We start from the raw sequence: 18,539 nt of genomic DNA on the forward strand, positions 1-18,539 counted from the left end.
TCTCTTTTTTGCTTTGTCTCAGCTGTTTGAAATGCCATCCGTGGTGCAGTCAGTGAAGCTGCCAGTGGACTTTACAGAGTGCTGAAGTCCAGCATGTCTGATTGGAACCAGGAGGCCAACTCGGATTTTTTCAACAAATAATACAACTGCATTCATCTATCCAAGAAACACACCTGCAATATTCCCTCAGATCATTCATTCATCCATCCATAAATGCTCTTTAAACGACTTTTAACTAATTTCCCAATGCAAGGTATTTGTAGAGTGTGTAAAATATCCTGGGCCCTGCCTCTCGTCTCAGCAGCGTCTCTCACAAAGCCTACTATTGTTTGGGTCCCAAATTGAATGCAGGTGTGGCTTGTGCTTTTCATCTTTGGAGGTCGCTCATGTTGTGGGGCCCATGTCTTACGTCCCCCCATTCATGGCACTTTGGGAGACTTTTTTGGATCCATTTAACTTTTTCATCTTACACACTAGTTATTTTAAGTGTTGAATAAATGATTGCACTAAAATAAATTAATTCTGTGGTTAATATATATTTTACTAAATGTTTTGACTTGAGCAGCATAGCCAGTAGCAGTTGTACCAGTTGCTGTGCAGTACCAGTAGTCTCATTTTTATCAATAGCATCGCTTCTATTGTACAAATATTGCAATTCTCTGCTATCATGTCAAAATTGGTGGTAGCCACTGGCACATATTGACACTCACATCTCCCTTGGTCTGCCTTTGGGCAGCTCTAGCAACAGAAGTGGCTAATCATCAATAAGTGTGACAGGGGTGTAAACGGATAATGGACTAAAATATTAGTGTAGTAGTACAACCGGATATAGCTTGTGTTTAATGCTAGTATCTGTCAGTATGTTTTCAGTAGCAGCACTTGCTCCAGTTGTAGTTTGGTACATTGTACTTTTTCACATCTAATGTGGTATTATTATAATTGTATTTACTCATAGTTTAGTCATTTACTCATAGGTATGAAGACACTGTGTCTAAACCGTTGCAGAAGGCCATTACATCTATAGGGTAAACAGAGCCACATGTACACTAGCAGTGCATTTTGGAAATGTCTGTGTGAGCAGAAGGCACATGTCCCAGATGTGGACGCTCAGAGCTCACCTGGCATAAACAGCATGTCAAAGTCCAAATGTAAACGCTTTTATTGGACATTCTGCTCCAGAGTTTACCAATTTCAGACAGTTTGTAAAGACTAAAGGGTGAAAAGGCTTTTAGTTTGACCATGCTCTCTTAAGCTTTATGTTTGTTTTGTTTTTGTATGGCGCTATAGGTAAAAGTGCTGATTGCATATGACCCATTCCTTATGCCACACAGGATCAGGAGAAGGATGCATCGTGAGCCTGGGTCCTAGACATTTTGACCCTGTCATGTACATCTTAAGTTAATGGGAAATACTGGAACACCCAGAGGAAACCCGTCCAGAAGAACAAAACACAACAAAACAAAAACAGAGTGACTTCTTTGAACCCCACCTATGGATGTTATGCAGATGACATCCCAACATTTGGAATTTTAGAGCTCAAAACACATCTAAAATGTGAATGATAATAAATTGCTCCTGCAATGAAGGAGGCATAAAACAAAGTATCCGGGCTGGAATGTTTGGGAGCATTTTTTGAATAGAAATGACATGTGCATAACCTCTACAGGAACCAAAGTTGCTGGTATCACTTACACCTACCCATGACCTCTAAGAAAACAACTCAAATGGATTAATACGTTCCTCAAAAGCACCAGATGTTAAAAAGCACGTTTGTCTTGCCCATTGTAATCTTGTATTCCAGACCTTGTCGCAGCCATAAAACCACCTAATTTCCCTCATTCCCCTCAGTCCGTCCTGGTGCAGGACAGATCGGTGCCTTTGAATGCCTCACCAACCCCCCTCTCCCTCCTCTTGCTCTTGCTCTTTCTCTCATTCCCCCACTTCTCTCTCTTTCTCCAACCTCTTTCTCTCTCTCCATCCCTCCACTCTTTCTTTCTCTCTCTCTCTCTCTCTCTCTCTCTCTCTCTCTCTCTCTCTCTCTCTCTCTATCCCTCCTCTCTCTTTCTTGCTCTTTCCCTCTCTGTCCCTCCCTCACGTGCACGCCACCGCTAAGTGGGGTCGCACTTGAGGTAGACTCTTTTCATTAGCTAAGTGCAACTGGGAGAGAGGAGCAGCAGGGCTTGATTTACCGTGGCTGCTGCCAGTACACCTCCATGTCCCTCTGCTCCGCGACGCTTTCCGCTTCCTCTTGTCCATTTCCTCCTCTCTTTGCTCTCCTGGGAGACTGCCTGACATGACCAAGACAGGGTTTTATACACCAGACTCGCAAATTTTACTTACATCTAGAATATGTATACTTTTAAGTTCAAAAGATGAATGTACATCCTCCTCATGTCTTTCTGGGTGCTCCAGTTTCCTTCAGTTACTACTTTTACACAAACTTAAACAATCAAACTCAACTTGTCTTTGTTCCAAAATCACTCCAGTCTACAGCAAGTAAAAGAATTAGGTGCGAGCAGGGGTGAGGGACATTCATTTAAACCAGGCATCTCCAAACTCCGGCCCGCAGACCAATTTTTGTTTGCCCTCCCACTTCCTGCTAAGTTGGTCCCAAAAAAAAAAAATGCAAGCAATTTTATGTGATAACAACCTATTATTAATGTTCCAAGTATTATTAAAGGTGGCATCAAACAATGCCAAATGCAACATTTTTAAGTATTCACTTTCAAATTCAACATTGTCGGGTTGTTTGTGGCCCTCTGCTCCATATGAGTTTCAAAATGTGGCCCTCTGTGGAAAAAAGTTTGGACACCCCTGATTTAAACAAGCACAAGCTTTTGTAGTTTTTCTAGTAATTTGGCAACAGCATCAAAACCTTTGTAGATATAGTTGTATAAGCACAGTTTTAACATAAATAAGTGACAACTCATTTACGTAGAGCAATTGATATTTTCAGACATGCTACAAACGGCCTTGCTCACAAGCAATTAGCTCTCTGGTGAACAAACAAACACAAGCTTTTGTAGTTTTTACTTTCATTTTAAATCAGCAGATCAAAACAACATGCACATTGATTAACTTTCAAAATCACAGTTTTTGGCAACATGGAGTGCTGGTAACAATCATACAGTCATAGCACATAGATAATGACTGCAATGTATGAAAATGTTATGCACTCAAATGTGGCATTTACCTTGGCGAATGTCAGTTCAAAGTTTTAAACTACAAAGCTGTGTTCAACCTCATTTGCCATGGCTTTAGCTAAGACAATCCAAATGTCTTTTCCAACAAAGTGATCAGATGGAATTTAAATCCAACAGTAGTTAAAGCCAATCTTCGTGATCTTCCTGACAGGTTTATCCAGCAGAGTTTCCATCTCTACGACATGTGCACTGTAATCTCCTCAGAACGACATTATTACCAGTCATTACCACCTAAATGAGCCCGCATTAGCCTGATGACTAGCCTCCTCTTGTTCTTTTTTGTTCTGTTTGAAGTCTTCTTTTCCTTCCAGATGACAGGATCGCTCATAGATTGGAGATTAACTCTGTGATTGTGAGATTTCCTTTTACCAAATTGCCCTGTTATGTTTTTTTCAATGTTCCTGATTTGGCTTAAAGGTAAAGTATTATGCATAATTGACCTCTTTAACTCTTGTGCGACCCTAAAAAATAGTGTGCCTGGATTAAATACATTTTTTCTAGTTCTGGAGAGAGTGGAGGGCGGGCTGGGTCATCCAGACCCGAAGATAGCATGAAGGCTATAAATGAGCTTCTGACTATAATAGGGATGCATCAATACCAGTATCGGGTATTGTTTCAATACAGTTCTTGGTACTTTGTACTCACTAATACGGTGCCGATACAAGATCCAATACCACTTAACTGCGCCATTTCTTATTTTCCGCACAGGGCTTTCCTGTCAGTTATTGAGCACTAATAACGAGAAGTTGACGATAAAGACATGACACAAACTGCACGTTTAGCTGAGCTGTCTGACCTTTAGTCAGATGTGACATGTCATGTGAACTGTGAGAACGCTTAAGGCTCCTAAATGTTTTCATAGTTCACTGGGGATATAATGATATACTGTAAAACTGAATGGTGCAGGTCAAAGTCTAGCCATGGTAACAAGTAAGATAACTGATCACTTGTTGTGGTATCTAGCAGTTAGCTCATAATCTGCAGAGAAAAAGCAGTTGCCTAAATAGTAATAGTACTTCTAAATAACATTTAAAGTGGCCAATCTGACTTGTATTAGAATTTTAAAACATACTGTGGCATACAGAGCGGTTCGCCGCCCTCTAAAAACGCTTATTGGATTCATCATGGAACATACCCAGCATACGTAAGTCACACAGGTTCGTCATTGATGATAAGGAGGCCATTCACTTAGATACAATAATTTAATACTAACATGTACTTTAAATACTTCTTGGTTCTTGGTTTCAGATATAAAAATATAAGAGTCCTTTGAGTTCATTAGTTGTAATATTGCTCATTTGTGAACGCACACCCTTGACAGGTGACGGCTAACAGCACCAGACGCCATGAAGCGGAGCGTCGCGGGGTTCAGCCACACCGCGGCACTACGACAATACAGGCCTTATTCAAGGGCTACAGTGTTAAATTGGGAAGCTGCCTGGTGCATCGAAGACAGGGCGTACACAGGACCAGAAGCGGAAATGAGAGAGAAGAAGAAGACGAGAGAGGCTTTTATACTCTTAAGCGCCACCTACTGGACTTAAAGTTGAGGCAAAACCTCATACTGCCACAATACCATCAAATACGATTGTATTGTGTATGAAAAGTAGGCTATTATATAAAATCCTATCCATGGGATTCAGCTTCCAGTTATAGGCAAAATTTGAGGACTTTTCACCATTCAAAAGATAAGATATTTTATTTATGTTTTGTATCATTCTGAAACCCACGGATGGAATTAATGTGATATACTACTGTATTAGAACCCTTAAAAAAGTAACGCCTGGCATTAGAACCAGCAAGTACTAAAAAGGAAGTACTCGTATCTTATCAAAAGTGTTGCATGTTGGTGCATCCCTACTGTATAATGTTGTTTCCTCATCAAGAAAATACCTGTCATAGCTTTGGACTTGTTACAGCAATTAAATGGCCTCCACGGATTGATCTGCTTTGTAGTAATTAATTAGCTCTACTGTTCTAAAATGCTAGCTATTCACTGTAGCCAGCAGAGGATGAGAGGCACCTGATCTAAGTATTCAAATTGACAATTAAACACCCATTGAGTAACAGCTAACCTTTCAGTCAATAGTTTAAAATAAATATCAAAAACATATTATTTTAAAAAGTAGTTGTTGAGTCCCTTTCCCCCACATGTACCATGGCTGCAATCCAACCAAACATTTGCTGCTCTATGTTGTTTTTGTCCTTTTTCCGAACCCTCGCTAATCCATCATGGGGCAAGGGGGCAGCCTGACCCCGGTTGCCATGGCAGCAAGGTAACCATGACACAGTGGGCAGAGTGCATTTGGCCCTGCTCTGTGCCAGGTCCAGTCTTTAACATGGGGACTGCAGAGTGTCACAGAGGCGCTTCAGAAGGCTATTTATAACCTCATCAGTGGAGCAGATGTCACTCTCCATGCTGCTGTTTAGTCCTGGAGTTGATTACATACATGTAGTCCTCTTTTAGACTAATTGGTGTAATTATGTGAATAAAAGGCCATGGAGTAGTTGCAATAGGATACAGTTTCCTTTCAATTTTGTCCTTCGCTTTCTCATTCACTCGATCACTTCGAACTGCTTTTTTCTGCGTAATTGGAGTTGTTGACAATAACTAATTAATCACATCACTTAAACATAAAAGACCACCATTCACTCGACCCAATTTAGGATGTACTGTAATTGCATGAATGAAGGAGGTTTGGATATGTTTTTCTTCAACTGCTAGCATTCTATTCATAAGATGGACCTCTGTCATTGGACAAAGATATTTTATAGACATAGATACATAATTTTAACATGAATTGGCTGCTGCTTTATCTGCACTGCTAATAATAATGATGTATGATTGGGCAGATGTGCGATTCTTGCACTGTAAACAATTCCCTTTCCCTCTCTTTCTTTTAAAATACTGCAGATGGACATTACCTTCTATTATTTGAATCTGGTACAAGCATATTTGGCTTTGGGCATCATGTAACTACATTGTTAAATAAATAAATATAATTAAATAAGACGTGTTGGCTCAATAAACACTAATATCTTAGTGTCTCGAAATATTTTGTTAAACTGCTAGTCAAAATGTATCCAAACCAAGAATGCAAAAATTATGAATTGGCTTATTTTTTCTTTTGTATTGCTCTCAAATGTATCACATTTGCTCGTGATTGGCCACTTTATTTGACAGACATTTTACAAGGCGTTTTCTGATGCTGTATAAAGAAGTCTCTATTTTACCAAGTAGTAGTAGTAGTAGTAGTAGTAGTAGTAGTAGTAGTAGTTTATATTGTTGCAATTGTAATAGTTTGGTTCATCACTAGTGTTGTCGTTGACACCTCTGACCTTTCTCTTTACACCTCTCACATTGCATTTATTGCCCTCAATTAATATTCTTACTTTTTCCATAATTTTGTGTATGTATATCTGCTAAATGAACTCTAAAAATCAGAATTGATGTGTTTGGTCTTTCAGCAAAGAATGCTTGCTAGCTTTGACATACAAATATAAAAATATATACAGTATATATACCTAATAAAATGGCCTCATAATGTGTTAATTGTATACTGCACTCTTTGTGGCATCATCTTATTTTAAAACATCTTTTTTTTTGTTTTCTCCAGCTAACAATTTCTATGAGCAAACAATTTGGCAGCATATCTATGACTCAAGCTATGACAATATCAAATCTAACAATGCCCTTCAGAGACCTTTGACTGCTTCTAGATATGAATTTCAAGCAGTTTTCCTTAAGCAAACTGGGTCCCTTGTATCCCAAGGTCAACCATCATTCCTCCCCAAAGTCCTCATAGCTCACGGCTGCTCCAAGTGAGACAAAAGCCATTAAGATTTAGGAAGATAGGTTGGAGAAAGCGCTGAGAAATACACTTTGTTCTACGGCGCTTCTGAGCCAAATAGACTGCGGCATGGAGCTGAAAATGTGGAGCTTCGGCCACAGATAAGGAAATGAACCAAGAAGGGAGTTTTCAATCGGCCTCACACAGGACAACTGGGATCATAGCTGTTATTATGCTAACCATTGCATACTTTTGATTAACATGTGTTAGCTTTATGGGCTTGACGCTCATCGCAGCAGGTTTATAATCGAACACAAGGGCAGCGATGACCTGCAGCGACCAGCGGCAGCTTCACATGTCACGCTCCAGGGCAGATGGTGAATCTTACACACGTTTCACTGGCTGTGAAATTCGAGGGAATTATGAGGTTTTAAGAGTACTTTTAATATTTAAATTCATTTCCGAGATGAAAAGGGGCATGTATGAATTGACACAAGGGGTTTGCACTTTCTTTCATAGGCAGATTATTATTTTTCCATCATGTTTCTGAATTCACGCAGTTCCCCTGTTCCTGTCAGCTCATTGCTCTGTCAAAAACACTCTATCTGATTGGCTGCAATGTCGGTGTCAGGATCGCGACCTGAGGGAAACTGCCGATGTTTGCATTATTGCACAGGTTCTATTGGAAATGAATGGAGAAGGAGTGAGTGTGTCGAGCCCATTATACTTTAGAAGTTGCATCTAGATGGGATTTCCTGTGTAGTATCAAGAAGCCGAGTATCTGCCTTGTTCCTTTCTTCTAAAAGAGGATTGTAGAAACACAGACCTGTCAATAGTAGTTATATATAAATGCAGTGTTATATATACTTTTGTAAGATCTGATGTGTGATTTTTAAGCGTTTTCACTTTGAGGAGGCCTTTTCGACATCTGGCAGGACTATCCATGCAAATGAGTTCATATCAGCTAACTTTACACATTTACATTGTTTGATGTTGGTTAATGTGCAATGTCTTTTTCAAATAAATAAAAACTTGTACCTTTTCTATAGACATTGTGTTCTGATGAAGAGGTGGCTGTTAAGTCTAAAGTCCAGGAAGCCCATATTTGGTGTTTGTCAAAATGAAAACAAAAATGTTCTTGTGATATTGTTTTTGCATTTAGCCCATCCCCCTGCTATACCATACTATAGTTGTTTTTTTTAATTTATTATTATTATTTTTAATATGGTATATTTTAGGTCCAAAATATATATACCAGGAAAGTCGGAAATTAGACTAATGCCAACTGTAACTGCAAAGTTAGAAAAAAAGATTCACCTAAATATACTCAATACTCTAATTCACGATCTGGTCATCAATATATTTTGATGATGTTATGCATATTAATGACGTAGTATTGTTGCCTGGATTTCAATACTTGGCCAAAGTCAGCCAAATCTGCCAAGACAGTAGAGGGCAGCATCTTAAATTACCACCTTAAACGATTGTATTTATAAGCATCGGTATTCAGCATGAATACTGTCACTGAGAGTCATTCAGTACTTTCACTATGAGTTATTCCTTGTCCATACTTTCAATGAGAGTCAATCAATACCAATACAAGAAAGTATACATGTGTAGTAGTTTATGTGTTTTATTTCATGACTGAACAGAAAAACACCAAAGTCAAAGAAAAATCTCAATAAATCAGTCTTGTCCTCTGGTATATAGTATTCTGATATATGCTATTGTGACATGTAAATCACGATACGTATGTTATTGTCAGATTATAAGATACAGGAACCACTAATTAACTTGGTAGTTTAATGTGTAAACTAACTACCTGGATGGATTTCTTGGAGTCCACTGGTCCCTCCTGATGCCCCTAATCCATTTCTGGCGACAAACAGTTTTGGGAAATATTATAGAAGAATAATTGTTTCTTTCGAGACTTTCTGGTACAACCCACAGCACAGCAGGCATACGGCATACCGGATTCCCTCTTCAAAATTGCAGTAACAACGAGAGTGTCATGTCACTTCAGACCCATAAAGAAGCACTTATTTTGACGATATTTTCCCTGGGCTTGGGTCAACTCTTTCTTCATACTATGATTGTGGATAATAGATTGTGTTAGGAACATGAGAAGCACAACTTCGTCATATTTAAATTTCAGCCAAATGTATATTTAACACCACCCCAATTCTCCAAAGATAACAGATGTACATTACCAATATTTATGATAAGGGTGGGAAGTATAAGCGAATACGTATGTGAGATATAACATTACCTCAAACTACAATGTCCTATCCACTGTAAATTTGATATTGAATTGGGTTTGTCCTAATTTTGTCTTTATCTGCCAGCTCTACAACAGCAGTGGAAATGGTAGAGTCCAGCCAGACCTGTGGATTGGCTCAGCTGCACAAATACACAGAGGAAATGACATTAGCGTTAGTATTAGCACCGTGACTCACCCTTGAGCTAGTTCAGACTGGACTGGGTGGGACTGGATAGTTTTAGTCTGTATTTTCTTCCATCTTTTACTAGTAGCCTGTGTATCTAACATGTCCTTAGGATGATGGTTTTCTTATTCAGTTGATTTAATAATGTTAGGAAATAAACAGAGCATCATTCCTGGATATGTGAGGTATCTTGAAGGCATATTTTTTTCTTTCTACCTCATTAGTTAGAACTTCAAAGTAAAGTTCAGTACTGTTGCCCAATGGTGAATTTGCAGTATATTAATTCTACATAAAAGAAAGCAGCCTTTGTGTTAGTGCCGTCAGTGAGTGGGAGTACATGGTATCATAATAGAGATTAACCACAAAATTGTGCTTGTTAATAAGATAACCATGCTGAGTTGGGTTCTGTTAGATCAGGGGTGGGCAATTATTTTCCCCAAAGGTCCATATTTCTTTAATTTATTCATTTATACAGGTAAAACCCAATGAGAAAAGTTCTCTTTTTCATGGGTACCCTGTAAAAACACAATACAAACAGCAAACAAACAAACACAGGATACTAAACAATTCAATAAAATTAACCAATACATAAAAACACATTTATACATACAATGAGATAAAATTATATGAACAAGTGCATCGGCACTGAGGGTCATCCTTGACCAATGCTTTAAAATAATCAAAAGGCATAAAATTATATGATTTAAAAAGTGTCTGTGTTTTGTTCCACGGGAGCAAAGTTGATGAAAGTCTTTTTTCCTGTCTCTGTGTTGATACGATAGGATTGTAAGATAAAAAAATGTCCTGAGACCCCAAACAGTGAATACCTGAACTGATGTGCAATAAACTAAATAATCAGGCAAAATTCCAACTAGAGCCTTATACACAAACAAAAGGCAGTGCTGTTCTCGTCTTGCATCTAATGATTGCCATTCTACTTTAGAGTATAAATCACAGTGGTGAGTTCTGTATCCTTGTTCTGTAATTAACCTTAGAGCTGAATGAGAAACAGTTTTAACACTGTTGCTGTAGAATGCATATACATAATGTCACCATAATCTAGAACTGAAATAAATTTAGCCTGGATTAACTGTTTTATACAATTAAGAGAAAAACACTTTTCTTTAATTCTTTATTTTTAAAGAAGAATGACAATCTGGCTTTTTTAGCATGTATCCAGATGCCCAGGTAAAATTTTGCTAAATTGCCCTCTTTTTCCGTGAAAGTATTGACATAGTAAGATGTTTTGGCTTTACGAACAGTAGAGACATATTTATTGCGCTTTTGACAAAACTGCTTCCAATCTGCTGCTGATTTGGTTGCTATGGCTTCTACCCAGGCTTTGTCACGCTCTTGAGATAATACTGAGATGTCTGGACAGAACCGGGGATTATTCTTATTTTAGAATCTTTTAAGAGGGGCATGTTAATCAGTAATATCATTAAACGTTTTGATGAAAATGTCCAGTGCTGTGTTGGGTTCTTGAATACTAGTGGTAAAACCAATGTCACTATAGACCAGATCAGACTTGTTCATCAAAACACTTATAGGACCCTTTAACATACTTGATTTGATACATTTTGTGTTCCGCACACACCCAACAGGACAATGGTCACTAAATAGAGGAAAGACACCACTACATTGGTAATTCTGAGCTCGTTGCTTAAGATAAAGTCCAGTAATGTTGCTTTAAGAGGGTCTTTAGGTCTGGTGTGAGATTTAATTCATTACAATAGTTTATTAGACTGTCAGAAGTTTTGGACAACCAATCGATGTTCATCTCCCCTAAAACAAGTAACTCAGAATGATCAAAAGTGTAAAGAAAGGTAAAGAAGCCCTCCAGCTCACCAACAGGTGCAGACGGAGGACGAAAAAACCCTACAACTGTAGTTTTCCCAGTATTATATTTGAATCCAGGCATGTGGTGAAGGGCCAGGCCACGATCATTGGTGTAACAAATTCTTATCATTATAAGCACTTTACATTAAAACAAATAGGAGTAGAACTTATTTTTCAAACTTCAGGGTGGCTGGTTTGAAACAGGCCGGGGGCTTGATCTGGCCCCTGGAGAAGCAAATGCCCAGGCTTCATTTATTTATGTACTTATCTAAGTTCTTAACATTTCGAACCATCACTATAAACAAACAAACAGTCACTGAATGGGTATTGAACCTAAGAAAATAAATAGCATTTCTGTGTAATCACACTTTATGCTAACCCAGGGCTGTTCCTAGCCAATTGAGTGCCATAAGAAGAAATGCCCAGTGGTGCCCCCATGCCCCAAACCCACCGCCCCTGCTCCAGCATCACCCGAAGCCCTTCTCCTGCTCTTCTGCAGCACAGACCGAGGCTCTAGAAAACACTTCAGGCTGCAAACTATTGACACTTTCTGTTGCATGTATGAAAACACAATTTAGATATTTGTAAGAAAGGTAACCACTTGTTGTCTTGTTTCATTCTCACTTTTTATTTTATTGAATGTGAGGCCAATTTTCATCGTTTCAAGACTACTTTGCTCCTTGTGTTCCCCCCTTTTCCCAGCCGTGCCCCCGATCTGTCTGCGTCTGTTTTAACTGTGACTTGTTGCTTCCCCTGCGCATCTCAAACTTGCTGGAGAGAGAAAGTCCTAGTTTGAATTCCTAAAGAACTAAATACAGAGTTGGATGACTGTAGGCTCGTTGTTTAATGGCAAAAGGAACAGTGCATCTGCTGCACAAATTGCCTATAATGACATTCAATCCAAACTGCCCGGTCAGGTTGTTGCCCCTCGAGAACCTGATGCCCTGCGCACTGCATGTTATGTGTGTAACGGCAGTGCTAACCCATCTAAAGGCAAATAGTTGGCCAGTAATTTCTCACCTTTTTCCTCACAGTGACCCTTATTAACAAAATAATAAATAACATAAACATTGGCAACTCTGACTCCACATCCGTCTCCTTCTGAAAAAACAACTGTGTTATCAGCAAAATAGCAGTTTGTTTGAAGCCATTAACATGCCATTCTTTTATTAGATTTCAAGCGATCTTTTAGGATCTCTTTTTGGGACCTCTCGGGACCCCCTGTGACACCCTAGGTTTGGAAACACTGGCCTTGAGTACTTGAATAGCACTGAACAGAATTGGGATCAAAAAGGCAAACCAGCATCACGCCTTTACCAATCAACAATTATTTTTTTATTTATAACAAAATATTTGTAAGCAGTTCATAACATTTACTTTTGTGACAGTTTTGTACAAGGGAACTCTCAAGACGCTCTTTAGCTTATAGAAAGGGACCCCAAACATAGTAAAAATGTAAATACACAATTCCAATTTCCAAAATACAGTTTCAATATGACCCGTAGCCATTAACAGCCTGCACTTCTTTTGATTGTTTTCTTTTGTTGTTAGGTGAAACATTATAAATAATCAATCTGCTAAATTTCATCAGCAAATTTGTATATTTTCGTCAAAATGAAATCATGGTCTATTGTTGGAGAACACATTCCTCACTCTTGATGTGAGCCAGGTTTAGAAACTGCACAGAACAACGCTGTACTCATTCAGATGTAACCAAAGCCCATCTATGTCCCTGATCAGAATGCTGTTTCTCTTGGCTGTGCGCTGATATTTTGATTAAACTTTTTCACTTCCTCTCGTCTTTCCTTCACAGCCTGACGAGTTGGAGGGCGTCCACACACATTCGTTCAAGCTAAAACCATTCAAGAAGGCCAAGAGCTGTGATATATGCAAGCAGGCCATCACCAAGGAGGGCCTCATCTGCAAAGGTGAGTGGGCATGGAGGGAGGGGGCCAGACAGGATCAGACAGGGAGATTTGGGGGAGCAGACAGTGTCCGGGTGAAATTCCAACAATGACTGTTTGGATACTGTAAAACGGATATGCTTTTTTACTTGTTACTGTTAGGGTAGACAGGAAACAGGGAAGCCTGGGATTGTTGGCTTATAACTGCATCGCATTCAAATTAATTTCAAAAGTGCACAAATACTGTATGTTTTTGCTTTTGTGAGGGGAAGGGTCTAATAACTTTTAAGGCCCAGATATTTTCTTTGGCTTTAAATATCTGTCTCTCTATTATTGTAACTATTATTAAAAGGACACATCCAAAAATGACTTATTTGAGCTTTTACCCATGTTATAACATTGTTCCCTCATCAAAAACATACCCGGAGTTGTATTTAGATTGCCTGAAGAATTATTTTAGTTTGTCATGTCGGTTTAAAATTTCCCAGATTTGTGACAACAGAGCACCTAGATATCAAATCACGTCCATTACAACTGGATGCTTACATTAGCATGTTGGGTGCAAGCTAGCTTTTATTTATTTCCCTAGTGTAATCCCTCTCTACTGCCAGTAGCTGGAGTTCTAACACAAACTCTGATGAGGGATAACGTATTAGACAATAAAGTAATGTGTGCTTTTAATGCATACATTACTTTAGAGCTAGCAAAGGTACAAGAGCATGCTTAAAGGCTAGTAACAACACAAATCATGCAAAATATGTGTCCTGTAAACCTCCATTTCTGTTTAAAGAGGGATTCTCTTTAACTCTTCTTTCAAACCATCTTGTCTCCTGCATAGAATCTTCACCTCACTTTCTTTAAAAGAGTGGTTTGTGATGAAGCTGCACAGCCCTCTGTAATCCTGCATTTGCATGTCTTCTGTGTTGATACAGCTTTTTATGCAGTAGCTGTTTAGTCTCACCTATGTAACGCTCTTTACACTACATTGCTCTGCAACTTGCAAATCAGGCACTCATCAGTGATGAGGAAGATGCAACTAGTAAACAATAGGATGTATACGGCCCATTACAATGATGTTGGGATAACAAAGAAGATTTGTGTTAGGGGAAATTTAACACACTTAGCAGTGTTAACCCTAACAGCACAGGCTATTATCAGGAGGTTCCGCCCAGGGGGCTTGGCTTACGCAGCTCAGAATAGGATATCAGAGTTCTCAGACTAGATCCGCAGATTGGATGGACTCTTGGATGAGAGTCGAAACATCTTGTTTTTCAAATACACTGTCCAGATTACTACAAATGAATCTTTTTCTACAATGGAACACTGCTGGAAAAAGGGATTACACCTTTAAAACTCTTAAGGTTTGTGCACCATCAGATAAAAGGGAACTCTCAAGCTGCTTGATATGTTGTACATAAAAATAAAGCTGTAACCCATTTATTTTCAGTCTCCCCCGAAATTTTGTAGGACTTTTATTTGGATTCCGCCTCGTTATTTCTGCTTTATTACAAGTCCCTAAAACTCATGTTTAGTGAATTTACCTTAAGGTTTTAAAAGAGAATTGTCAAAACCCAACAGGAGGTCATTCCCTCCAGAAACTGACTTTACTCATTTATATATTTAACAAAGAAAATCTAGGCGGGATTTAATATCAGAAATGCTCTGTGCAGAGCTTGTTTTTACCCATAAAAACTACAGAGTCTCAGTTTCACGAAGGCTCCAGCCAATTGTCTGTGCTCCAGAGGGTTCAGGAACATCTTCAGTTTAAAATGGGGGTCATTTTTCCAGATGTGTTTGGAAAAAATAGGGCCCCTTAGTGGTTAAAGTACCTGGACTCTTTCTGAGCATTTCTGCTGCCAAATTGTGTTCACAGTGACCCACAGTGCTCTATTAGCATACCAAGATCAATTACCCCAAATATTTATGGCCACAGTAGGTTATTTGTGGGGGTTTTGAAACCTACGTTACACCTCAGAAATGTCTCTGGAAGTGCCATTTGAGTCACGCACGGCTTGAGCACACGTGTGGTGGAACTCAGCGTGTCGACATCCTATCTGTTTGTATGAAGCTGATTGTCTGGTGTCAAGTGGTTAATTAAGGCACAGCACATATGTCACGCTCCCAGTGCAGCCGACTGCAGTGTCATGAGTTTGAATCCCGAATTCAACAATTTACTGCAAGTCCTCCCTTCTCTCTCATCCCCCATTTCTCTCTGTCTTTCCTGTCCAAAAGTCTTAAAAGAAAAAGAAAATAAGTTGAGGTGAGGCTGCCAGTGAGTGAGTGAATTAATGAATGTTTCATACTGGACAATATGGCTGACAAGCCACAGCTACAAAACCATGGCCACTGCTTTACTCAATAGTCTCCCATCCAAGTACTAACCAGGCCCTGTCTTGCTTTGCTTCCGGAGATCAGACAAGATTGAGCATTGACAAACAGCTATGGCCGATCTCAATTTCTAGTTCCATATTTGTGTTTTCCCCAGCATTTTTGCAGATCTAATTTTAGCTCTGCTCCGGTTTATTGTCACTCCAGGAAAAGTCCAGGGTAAATAACATTATGACGCTCTTCCTCTCCCTCTCTGCTCTCTCATAGACAAACACGAACATGGCAGCACAGAAGAAGCAAGCTTTGGTGGATTTGCAGTTAAATTTAGCATGGCTGCCGCAGCATTAGCCCAGATAAAAGGAGGGAGTTGGGGTATGGGGGATTAGGATATCTACAGAGAAGTTGTATAGCTCTCATCCCTCTCTTGCATCAATGGTGCAATGTATAAAAGAAACTCAGGGTGTATTAGACTTTAATTTCTGGCATTGTCCTAAACTGGGACAACAGTGGTGCAGATGGTGGGGTGCCTAATAAGAAAAATGTGGACTGATCCCCAGAGTAACTTTCACTGCATCCTTGGGCAAAACAGTCAACCCGAGAACACAGTAATATTATGACATGGAAATTGAGTACTTTAAAGTACTGTAAAATGACAAAAAAAATATTGAATGCACTTACTATAATGGTACCTATTGGAAAGTAGGGTTCTATAGTATGGACTGGGCTGAACAATTTCTTAAATTTTAAGTGTGATCAATTACAAAAATAGTCGATTCAAAATTTAAATAAATGTACTTGTTGGGCATCTGGAGTGATGATGTAGGGCAGTCAAAAGTATCAATACACTGCTATCAATGCTAAAGCTAATATCAAAACAAAATACTGCAAAAGAATTAGAAAAAGTACAAAATTGGACCTTTCCTGGATAGTTTTAGAATGGTATTGAGCTATATCAGAACTAATGTAAGACCACATGGTAATATTAATGAAGCTAGAATTATTTTCTTACAAAAATTACATGATATTGTCTAAAAATCATGTTTTGTATTAATGTATTAAATCAAGATTGAGTGTTAAGCTTTTTCCTTCGTATAGAAATGTATGTAACACAAATAATGTAACACAAATAATATAATATAGAATAATAATCACCTGGAGAAAGCCACTTGTCTAATAAGATAATCCTTTATTGTCCACACATGGAATTACAGAACATGACTAAAATGTGCTAGGTCCTCTAATCTCCCATTTAATAAAAAAAAAGTTCTTTCTCAATTTGTCACATGGGGTGTAACTTCTACTTGATAGCACTCTAGGACTTTGTAGAAGTTATGTAATGTTAATAAAATACAGATTTAAAAGATATAAAATACATATTTTATGCATTGCTTTGTTGGTTGCATTCAAATGATTTAACAGTGGCAATTTGTCAACTCAAGTGGACAAAACAAATGAAGATGTTTGTCCTGGCTGTCTTCTTCTAGTGCTATTATTACTGTCCAAAATGTCTCTGACTTCTTGCAAATGAAAAAGCTCTCCACAGTCATCATTTAAACAGGTCCATTTATCACCATTACACGCCCTTCATCCTAATAACAGAGGGGTGTATTTTCTTTGAGACCACCCAGACCCTCTCAGCACCTGGAGACCACCCGTATTGCCCTACAGGTGTGGGGGTCAAAGGGCATACCTGTGAGCAGAATATAGTTGCCTCATTCCTCCTTAATATTTCTTATAGGGGACATATTATGGGCTTTATAGATACTTGAACTATAACATAAGTAGATCATAATTTTACATGTTTTTTTTTATTGTAAATACCAATATTGATCTAAAATGGGTTAGTAATACAAACAGGTTTTTGACTTCCTGTTTGAAACTGCAGAACTGACATTGCACCATAACAAGTGGCAGATTGTCAGTTAAATCGTTTTATGTTTGAAAAGTGGCTATGTGACATTTTGAAACTCTACATGTGTCACACGGAGTCTAAATTTCTGAGCACTCAAACCTGCAGAATAATGCAGGATTACTCAGGCTGGCAGGTTTTGATCATAATGCAACTTTGAGTAAACTAATGATGATGAAACACCGTCGTGACAAGGTGAAAAGCTCATAGATGATTTTTTTTTTTTTTGCATAATATGTCTACTTTAATACATAGCCTTTCTGTTCTGGTTAAGTCGTTGCAGAGGTCGGTAAAATAGCTAAAATGGTACTCAAAAACAGTGCCGGTTGTGCCAGAGTACAAGTTAGAAGTGATAAGGGTGTTTGGTGAATTTAATGTATGGGAGGAAAAAGGTTTTGGATACTAATAACTTCCTTCTCATAATAGAAAAGACTGTTAAGTTTATTACAGAGATGGAAAAAAAAGTATGCGTAAAAAACACTCCCTAAAGTTTAAAAATGTCTTCAAAGGAAACATTTAGTAAACATTGAACTGGTCGTGTTTGTGCAGTGGATGCTGTTAGCACGTAGTGTCCACAAGAGGGCAGCACCACTGCACAGTCTCATGTGCGTCTCTCTGTTTCAGCGTGCCGGCTTTCCTGTCATAGAAAATGTGAAGTCAAGGTAAGAACTTACATTTGTTACTAACTATCTGTGTGGTGCATGTAATTAACAGAGGTTTCATGTTGGTAACGCTTTAGTTTGAATCTCCTCTCACATCAGGTGTTGGGCAGGCACGTGATAACCTTGTGTTGTTTTCGAGGTTGTGAAGGTGAATGTTTTATTGGGATTGGTCATTGTGGTTGTGTATGGCAAATAGTTTTGTCTATAGTCAAAGGGTCACTAATAAACTTTCACCGCCTCTTTTATATGTTGTTGTTGTTGTTGTTGTTGTTGTTGTGTTACTTTTAATGGCGGTTGGCAGCCAACTTGAAATTTACCGCATTTACCGCCACCTACTGTAGTTGTAATCTTCAAAGTATGTGTTTTACACTTTACCGTAAAAAAACAAAAAAAGGAGAAAGAGAGAGAGAGAGAGAGAGAGAGAGAGAGAATGCAGAGAGCTATCAATGTCACTTTTAT

General features: G+C 38.6%; 1 protein-coding gene across 13 annotated transcripts in view; it reads left to right on the forward strand.

Annotated features, from left to right (window-relative positions):
* tns1a (tensin 1a) overlaps nt 1–18,539 on the forward strand; it is a 189,422-nt gene that overhangs the window by 27,787 nt on the left and 143,096 nt on the right. For all 13 annotated transcript variants that reach the window (XM_072447301.1, XM_072447271.1, XM_072447309.1 and 10 more), the window contains exons 2-3: nt 13,091–13,205; nt 18,043–18,080. In XM_072447301.1, the coding sequence (XP_072303402.1) occupies nt 13,091–13,205; nt 18,043–18,080 (153 nt within the window). The remainder of the gene's footprint in view (nt 1–13,090; nt 13,206–18,042; nt 18,081–18,539) is intronic.

This window comes from Eucyclogobius newberryi, unplaced genomic scaffold (assembly GCF_026437365.1).
Source record: "Eucyclogobius newberryi isolate DKJ021-1_F unplaced genomic scaffold, fEucNew1.0.hap1 SCAF_1, whole genome shotgun sequence".
Classification (NCBI taxonomy): Eukaryota; Metazoa; Chordata; class Actinopteri; order Gobiiformes; family Gobiidae; genus Eucyclogobius; species Eucyclogobius newberryi.